Source organism: Nothoprocta perdicaria, unplaced genomic scaffold (genome assembly GCF_003342845.1).
Source record: "Nothoprocta perdicaria isolate Ctin4 unplaced genomic scaffold, notPer1 scaffold_218, whole genome shotgun sequence".
Classification (NCBI taxonomy): domain Eukaryota; kingdom Metazoa; phylum Chordata; class Aves; order Tinamiformes; family Tinamidae; genus Nothoprocta; species Nothoprocta perdicaria.
The window spans coordinates 339,257-348,119 of NW_020455399.1; the positions used below are offsets into that span (position 1 = coordinate 339,257).

The window sequence follows — 8,863 nt, forward strand, 5'->3', positions numbered from 1 at the left end:
CCCCGCCGGCGCCGACGTCGCCGCGACCGTCACCGCGGCCTCAGGCCCGCGCGGGGCGGCACCGGGGCCCGCGAGGGACGGCCTGGATCCCACCCGCCGGGCGCTGCTCGCTCCCGCATCCTCCCGCTTTCCCCATTCCCGCTACCTTGGCACAAGCGGCGCCGTCCTCCCGCTCCAGCCGGGCCCGCGCGTCCTATGTGACTCGCATGAAGATGCTCCGGTGCCGCTGGCCTTGGCGCGGATCCCGGGAGGCGGCTGCGGGAGCGGCGCTCGGAGCTGCGACCTACCTGGGCCAACAGCAGCTCCCGCCTCAAGCCCGGGACTCGCGAGGCTGGGGGCTTCACACTCCCCTCCTGGCACCTTCCTCTGCAGGGAGGCTCTGGGGATCCCGTCCTTGCGTCACCCCAGGGAAACTGAGGCAGGGCCAGCAGGACAGGGGCTCCCCGGTAACCCCAACAGCGGCTGCTGCAGGGACGGAGACTCCGTTAATGTGAAAAATGAAGGGGGGATGCCAAGGAGCAGCAGGCAAAAAACGTCCACCATGAGACAAACCTAATGAGTCAAGGCCGATGAATTCCTCAGGGCTAAGGGAGGGAAGAAAGGCCAGGGAGGGAACTGGGGGGCACAGACCCTCCAGCCCGGTCCCAGCAGCTCTGTAGGCTCCAGGAGAGACACAGCCCCCGGGGGGCAGACGGAGAAGGGCACCAGCGGGAGCTCCCCGGATAAAGGGGCTGTTGGATGGGGCTGTGCCTGGCGGGCTGCCCCTGCACCCCAGGGTGCCGCTGCGGCAGCAGCTCTCGGCTCCAGCCTGGCTCTGCTCTCCCATCCAATCCACCCCGGCCGGAGGACAGTTGGGAGCGACGGGAATGGCCCTTATTAAGCTAAAAGCATTATCTAAACGAGCTGGCATGAGCGGGCGGCCACAGCGCAGCACATTTCCATGGGGCGCCCTGCAGGGCCAGGCCACCCCGTCCCCTCCCCTGTGCCTGCACCAGGGCACAGCGCCAGCAGCGGCCCCAGCGCCGGGGCAGGACGTGGGGGCTGCTGGACAGCATCTCTCCCTCGGGCGACGATGTGGAGGCGCTGGGAAAATAGCCTCTGGGAGAGGGGACCAGATGAGCCCCGACTGTCACTTCCCTGGGCCACGGAGTCGCTCTCCGGGGACAGCGCGGCCCGGGGATGTGGTGCTGGTGACAGGGAGTCACCGAGAGCTGCAGTCACCAGCAGGGTTCGAAGAAAAACCTCAGGCATCTCTCGCTATAAAAAACAAATCTTTTATGTAAAAAATAAACCTAAACAAAACCCACAACCCCCGCTGCCATGCTAGTGACAATACAAAAGGCCGATTCCCCAGAACACCATGGAAAATAAAGTAGCCGGGTCCAAATATATATAAATTGTCAACTCAGGAGACTGGAATTAGCACCTTGCTGGGCCCTCCCCGCAGGGTGAGCGCCGCCCCGAGCCCCCGGCAGCGCCCGCCGGGCCGGGCCGGAGCCGCTTCCCTGGGCGCTGCGGTGCAGCAAGGGGAACCGCGGCCCGGATGGACCCGCGGCACCCAGCAGCATCCCCAGGGGCAGCTGGCCAGAAGGGATCGCTCACATCCGACCTCAAACCAGTACTAAGAGAGGACAAGACCACTTTTCTGTCTGCACTGCAGGGTCAAGTAACAAAAAGAAACAGGAGAAATAATAAAAGCCCAGAGGGGAGCGACTGCATCCCACGCTCCGTCCCGGACCGGGTCGCGCTCCTCTCCACCCGCGGCTGCTCCACGGCCTCCCCGCTGCAGGCAGCGCTGCCTCCCTGCCGGCCCCGAGCAGCGGCTCGGGGTGAAAACGGTCCCTGTGTTGTCCCACACGCAGCCGGCCCGAGAGCCCCCGCACGGCCCGCACGTCACCGCACGGGGCCCGGCCCAGCAGTGCTCCGCGCTGCCGGTGCTGCCGAGGACACGTGAGCCACACGTGCCGGCACGTCCGCGCGTGCACGAGCCCAGGGCCTGGCTGGTTCTTCCCCAGGAGCTGGGCCGGGAGAGGCGGAGGGCTGGGAGGGCTGGGGGTGCCTCTTCATTTGGCCGGTTTGGTGATGATGCGGGCGGAGAAGTCGAACAGGTTCTTGTTGATCTTCCGCAGGGTGCTCACCTCCTCCTCGAGCTCGCTCACCTGGATCGTCAGATGCTCCTGGTCTCCCATCAGGTTCTGCGAGGGAGGAACATGACAAAGGAGCTTCAGGTTCCGGGCTCTCAACTCCCATGTCCTTGCATCCCCTTGCACCCCATCTCCTGCTCAGAGCACTCCTGCTCCTTGGCCCGGGTCCTAAGGCTGGTTCTGCTCAGCGGGGACGCCCCTGGGCTCCGCAGCCCCTCACACGGCTCTCACCTTTTCCCTCGTGGAGTACATCTGTGCGTACATCTTCTCCGCCTTCTCCAGGTAGCTCTCCCCGCACTCCTGCAAGGACCAGAGGGGGCAACTGACAGAGAATCTGGGTCCTCCCACAGGGGCCCAGGGCAGAGATCTCCCTTGGGGCCGGCAAAGACGCCCCTCGTTCCCCAGGTGCAGCCACGGGGGCAAAGCAGCGACTGAGCAGCTTCACGGGCTGCTCTGGAACAGGGGATCCTCGTGCCCGGCAGGACTGGGTTGGGGAGCTGCCCAACACCCCCTGCTCCAAACCCCACAGCGTCGATCCCCGCTGCGGGCAGGGGGGCTCGACTGACGGCAGGACCGACACCTCCCCAACAGCTCCAGAGCTGCCCTGTCCCGAGGAGGGGACAAACAGCCTCCCCAGAGGGGCTCCTGCCTCCGAGCACATCCTGGGAAAGTGCCAGCACTATGGCTCTCCAGGGACGGACGCTGCCAGACGGGGAACGTGAGGATGCCCGCGCGAGGCTCTGCTCCGCTCGTGCACGGAGCGGCACCGCGCGGCGCTTCCCGCTCCGCTGCCTCCCCGGCCGGAGCGCCAGGAGCAGTGGGTGAACGGAGGGGAGCCCGTGCGGCGGCACGAGGCTGCCAGGACAAATGACTGCACCAGCCGCGCGGCCGGCGACGAGGCAGGACGGATTTCACTGCAGTGGAGGATGCACTTTGCGCAGGGGAAAACAGCCCCTTGCAAAAGGAAAGCAGGAAAAAGCTGCTTTGCAGGCAGGACCCCGGGCACTGCGGTGCCCAAAGCCCAACATGCCACGGTGGGACAGGGACTTCAGAGGAGGCTTGTGGGGGCGCAGAGTGCCCCGCTCCTGCGGCGCCGTCCTCGCCTACCTGCTGGTGCAGGCCGAGCCGCAGCGTGACCCCGTTGCTGCCCTGCTCGTCGCTGCTCTCGGTGCCGTGCAGGTGCTTGCTGAACTTGGGCAGCGGCACGCTGGGCTTGCCGTCCGGGTTGAACATGTTGGCCGGCGCCAGCACGATGAACGCGTTCGTAACTGGACCTGCAGGGACGAAGCGCCAGGACGGTCAGCGGGGCAAGGGGGAACCCAGCGGGCCTGGGTCTCCTCCGGGAGCTGGGAAGGGGACACAAAGGGGCCAGGCCTCCCAACCCCAGCACCGCCGCGATCCCGAGCAGCGACGGGCAGGGACTTCTCCCATCTCTGCAGCTGGAACAGGGAGCACAGCAGGGCCCAGCCGCCCTCTGCAGAGCGGGGCCTCTGTCAGCCGCCGCGGCCGCCGCCGAGCCATCCATCACGCGCCGCGCTTGGCACAGCTAACGAGCGCTCTAATTACTGCACTTGCCCACACGGGCTGCTGCTCCGGGAGCAGCCCCCGCTCCCGCATCCATGCATCCCGGGCTCCCCGCACCAAGCGCGTCCCCCGCCTGCCGCCCACCGCCCAGAGGCTCCGGAGCGAGAGGAGCTGTGGGCGGCAGCGGCCCCATCCTGTCCCACGCTCGGCACCGCACGGAGCCTCCAAGGAGGCAGATCCTCGTCGTGGCTCTCACCCACAGCCCGAGGGAGAGGGGATGGCACAGAATGGGAGCCAGCAGGGAAGGGGCCAGCGGAGGCTCCCGGGCTCTGCAGAGGAGATGACAGAGCTGCTCCTCATGGCTCCCTCGTGGCCATCTCCACCTCCAGGCAGAGCAGGGGCTGCTCCAAACGCAGCTCCTGCTCCAAGCGCGAGAGCCAAGGCTCGATCCTAGCCGGCAAGTTAAAGGCTCCGTCAAACGCTCAGCCCAGGAGCTGCTCTGCCAGGAGGTCCAGACTTGCCTCCAAAGCTGCTCTTGCCAAAACTTTGCTGTAATAAACCATTTACTTTAATGTAGCTCCCTCACTAAGGAATAGCAGTTTGCTGCCTCTTACGAAAACATCCATTAGGGATATTACCCCAGCTGGCTCACCAGCTGCTCGCAAGGAAGTGTCAGGAAAGGCAGGGAGGACAAAGTCTCACAAAACCTCCTACAGGTCCTTGGACTCGACTCCATCAGGGAGAGTAAATAACCCAGCTTCTAGCAGGAGCGAGGATGGAGTCTCCTGTGCCGCTGGAACATGCAGGTACCTGTGCACCCCTGTGCCCCAAGCGCTGGGGCCAGGATTTGCAGGAGCAGAAGGTAACTGATGCCTGGCCAGAACGCAAGGGACCTCGGCATCCCGGCTCCACGCAGCTCGGCTCCCGAGAGCAGCTTCTCCGTGTGCTCCCCACTGCCCGTGCTCTGTCCCTGCCTGCTCCCGCCGAGGACGGACAAACCTTGCTGGAAAAGCCCGTGTCCTTCTCGCCAGCGCGGCCGCAGCCCCAAGCTGCTCCCGTCCCTCTTAGCTATTTCCAGCCCCGTCATGTGGAGAGGCCCGTGGTTTCTCACTCGCCCTCAGCCACGTCCCCTTTGCCCCTGTGACCAGAGGGACCCTGTTCTGCTGGACGCAGCAAGCCAGGGGTTGCTGTCACATCCGCTGCAGCAGAAAAGCCCATGTCACCGCTGCCTGGCGAGGAGAGAGACTCAGGGAACAGGCTGCGGGTCATCAGGGTGGCAGAACGGAACAGACCTTGCTCAGGGGCCAGCATCAGCGCTCGGAGAGGCAGCGGGAAGGGCACAGGGGAGACTATGAGCACTGCAGGCAGCCTCCTGCCGCACTCAGATTAGGGTGCAGCCACATGCAGGGGGGAATGCCAGGGAGAGAAGAGCCCCGGAGCTCCTGAGCGAGGAAAGCTGTCAATAAGTCATCTGTTGGGTCCCTGTGCCACGATTCTGCCCCCGTGCTGCCCACAGTGCAGCTCTGTGGTGCAGGGTGCCCCGAACGGCAGAGCCGCAGGCAGTTCCCAAGCTGCTCCCAGGCCTGGATCACGCACACAAGCGGCAGCAGGGTGGTACTGCTGCCAGGACTGATCCTGGAGATGCAGCACAGGGGCATCCTACCTTTGTGGTTCATCGTCTTCAGGCACTGCTTGCTCTGGATGTCCCACAGCCGGACGGTTTCGTCATGCGAGCCAGAAAGCAGGAGGCTGCCGTCCGTGGAGACCGACAGACACGTCACCTGGTTCCTGGAATGAGGAAGAGAGAAGGGAGATTAAGCTTGGAATAGCCACAGGTTGGACAGAAACAGGAGTGATGCAGGCAGACGTGGCTACAAGGTATGTGGCAGGTGTGTCTGGTTCCTCACCTGTGTCCTTTGAAGACCTTCCCATTCTCCCGCTCTGTCTGGAAGCTCCGGTCTCTCTGGACTGGCTGCAGAAATGAGAGAAGGAAGAAAGAGAGTGGTTTAAACCGTGGGAGATGAGGGCAGAAGGTCCCTCACTTGCCTGGAAGGGCAAGGGGTGATTTTCTAGGTTGTACTCTCTCTCCTCCCTGGTTCTTCATTCCACTCTCTCCCCTCCCTGGTTCTTCATTCCGTCTAGGAAGTTTCCTCTTTCCTGCCCTAGGCTCCCTCATCGCTGGTGGAACCGCTCTCAGTGCCCTGCGGTGACATCCTGGCATATGAGAGCAGCTCCAGGCAGGGAGGTGACGGTGATGCCGGACCCCTGCCCAGGCTGGGTTGCGGGAGGGCAGCGCCAGGCAGCCCCGCGGCCCCCGTCACTCACCCAGGCACACAGGTCAACCTGGAAGATGGAGCCGTCCATGCCGCCGCAGAACATGTGATACTCCGAGAGGTCCAGAGTCACAGACATGATCCCCACGTCGAAGAGCACAGAAAGCAGGAGCTCTCCAGAGGAGACTTCCCACAGCTGGAGAGGGAGGTAAAGGAGAGTTGGGGCTTACATCTCAGCTGCACAGGCAGAACACTTCGCTTCTCCGCTGCAGGCGCAGGGCCATTCTGCAGCAAAGGCAGAATGAGGAGAGAAGCCAGGATCACCCCCCTTTTGACCATGACACAACAGATTTCCCAGACGACTCTGGAAGAGCGCTGAACCTCCCGTGCCACCCCGTTCCCTGGGGCAGATCCCGCAGATCCCTGCCTGCGGGGCAGGAGAAGAGAGGTTCCAGCTCTGCTGCTGGCCCTGTCTGGAGGAGCTGGGCCCTGGCAGCTCTGAGTCATCACAGGGACAGCCAAGAACTCGAGCTGCTGCAGCCCTCACGGGCAGCTTTGCTGCAGCCCCGCGGAGGTGATTTTTTAACCCTCCGGGGCTCGCAGTCCCCTGGGACACTCGCTCACTCGCGCAGCTCTGGGGCCTGAGCAGAGCCCTACCTTTGCTGTCTGGTCGAGAGAGGCTGTGGCTGCTCGCGCCAGGGGCCCCCCAAAGCCACAGCACAAGTCCGTGATGGGGAGGCTGTGCCGGGACCACACGTGGCGAGGGTCAGGGATCTGGGAGGGCTCCGCCTGCAACACGCTGCGGCGGAGAGAACAAAGAGGAGGATTAACCCGCGGGGCGGAGAGGTGGCGCGGGCAACGGGCCGCTCGGCTCCGCTGCCTCCGCACGGCTCTCCCGGGCGCAGGAACAGAAGAGCACAGAAGTTGTCATCGGGACAACTATCGAGACCAGGGGCTGCTACCGAGATCCCTGTCCCCGAGGACACAGAGAAAGAGACCTCGGCTGCCATTAGCTGGGGAACTGCCTGAACAAAAGGCCACTGCAAAGAGGAAGGGAATGATCCAGTGCCTGCATCCAGTGAGGAAAATCCAGAGGCACGTGCCGCAGCTGGGGAGATTCAGAGGAGACACTAGGAAAGTATCCCTAGCACTAGGGGATAACAGCACCGGAGGACACTGCTGAAGCAGGGCTGCACACATCGTCACGGTGGATTTTAAGAAGAGCTGAGACTTTGCTCAGGGCTGGCTTAGGCAGAACGGCCCCAGCGCCGTGTCCGAGCACCGTTACCTGTAGAGGTTCCACACGAGAGCCAGGCAGTCCTTGGCTCCCGAGAGGAAGTGGCTGCTGTCGTCAGTAAAGCAGAGGCAGGTGAGGTCCTGGTAGTGCCGGTTGAGGATGGCCAAGAGGTTCCCGTTGGAGACCTAGGATAAAGGAAAGGACACCAGAACATTACAAGAAACTACATAGATATAATGGATATAATCTAAAAAACATTTATTAAATATTATTTATTTCTATATGAGCAATGCAGTGTTCCTTGGGTGGCTGTCTGCAGTCCAGAGGTAGCTGCATTTCAGCAAGGCTGCACGGTCTGAAGTCAGTAGAGACTTTGGGACCTGAGCACAGTGGGTTCCCTGAACCTGGAGCTTTTCTTGTGGAGAGGCAGCGCTGCAGATAGGGAGGGAAGCAGGAGGCAGCGCGGGAGGCCCATACAAAGAACAGAATCAGCTCCCTCATCATCTGAATTACACCTAAAAATAAAACCAAGCTGCAATTCAAGAGACAATAGGTGGTTGCACAGAGGAGGTGTAAAATGAGGGCTCTTGGAAGGCGCTTCCAGGTCCAGGATGGATTGATGCAGCCTATGCCCGTTCCCTTGGCTGGAAGGACCCGTTCCAGACAAATGCTTGGAAGTGTTTGTGGATGAGGCTGGAAGGGAAGGGCCAAGCTCTGCAGAGCAGAGAGCAGCATCGCGAGCAGGGGCTTCCCACCCGCTGCAGTCTCGGCCCCAGCGTTCCCACCGAGGTGGGTTTATTCCAACATTGCCACAAACACGTTTTTAAAAGAGAGATCTGATGAATTAAGATAGAGCCGCCCACGTAATAAGCCTCAGAAACATCCCCCAAGGTGGAGCGCTTTACAAGTTAGACCCCGTGTTTCTAATCCCGAGCTAGGAACTAGCTGCGCTTTTCAGGTGCTTGGTGAAGTGCTTAGGCTGTCTTGTGAGCCCCACCTGAACAAAAATATTACATCAGACTAGAGGGACGATGACCACAGCACGGCAACCAGCAGCCTTTGCAGGCGGATCCTGGGTGGCCGAGCTCTGGTGGCAGCAGCTCGGAAGCAGAGGCCGCCGCAGCCTTTGCCCCAGCACAGAGCACGAGCAACGCGAGCCCGTGGGCGCCGCGCGGGGCGCAGAGCTCCGCGTCCCGCTCTGCCCTGTCCCAGGGATCCCTCGTCTGACACTGACACCATCCTCCTCCTCCTCACGAGCGCCGCAGGGATTCTGCACCTCCTTGGCATCCAATTTGCACACATGTGACTTGGAATCCTTCACAGGGGATTTCAAAGAGACTTCCCGCTTTAGTGCAGGGGCAGGACAAGCATCAGCAAGCGGCCAGAGGGCAGCCACGACTACACACAGAGCCACAATGTGAAGGGCCAGAGCCAGGCCTGCCTGGGAGAACACCCTGACCCTGGAGGGGCAGGACCCGGTCCAGCTGCGGGGCCACCTGGACCCCGACCGGGCGGAAAGGACAAGGAGCAGAACCCCCCGGTGCCGGGGAGCGCGTCCTGGAGCCCCGGCGCCCGCAGGGCTCCGAGTGCGGCTCCACGGGGGACCCCGCAGCTCCGAGGGGGGGACCCTGCGGCACCGAGGGGGGACCCTGGCTCCGAGGGGGGACCCCGGCTCCGAGGGGGGA

General features: G+C 62.9%; 1 protein-coding gene across 1 annotated transcript in view; it reads right to left on the reverse strand.

Annotated features, from left to right (window-relative positions):
• Positions 1-2,026: 2,026 nt before the first annotated feature.
• The window catches only part of WDR18 (WD repeat domain 18), an 8,261-nt gene continuing 1,424 nt past the window's right edge, over positions 2,027-8,863 (reverse strand). Inside the window, exons 3-10 of the mRNA XM_026038838.1 lie at positions 7,230-7,363; positions 6,599-6,740; positions 5,994-6,137; positions 5,576-5,640; positions 5,332-5,456; positions 3,252-3,418; positions 2,376-2,444; positions 2,027-2,195 (exon numbers count right to left, since the gene is read on the reverse strand). Coding sequence (XP_025894623.1) covers positions 2,064-2,195; positions 2,376-2,444; positions 3,252-3,418; positions 5,332-5,456; positions 5,576-5,640; positions 5,994-6,137; positions 6,599-6,740; positions 7,230-7,363 — 978 coding nt within the window. The 3' untranslated portion in view covers positions 2,027-2,063. The remainder of the gene's footprint in view (positions 2,196-2,375; positions 2,445-3,251; positions 3,419-5,331; positions 5,457-5,575; positions 5,641-5,993; positions 6,138-6,598; positions 6,741-7,229; positions 7,364-8,863) is intronic.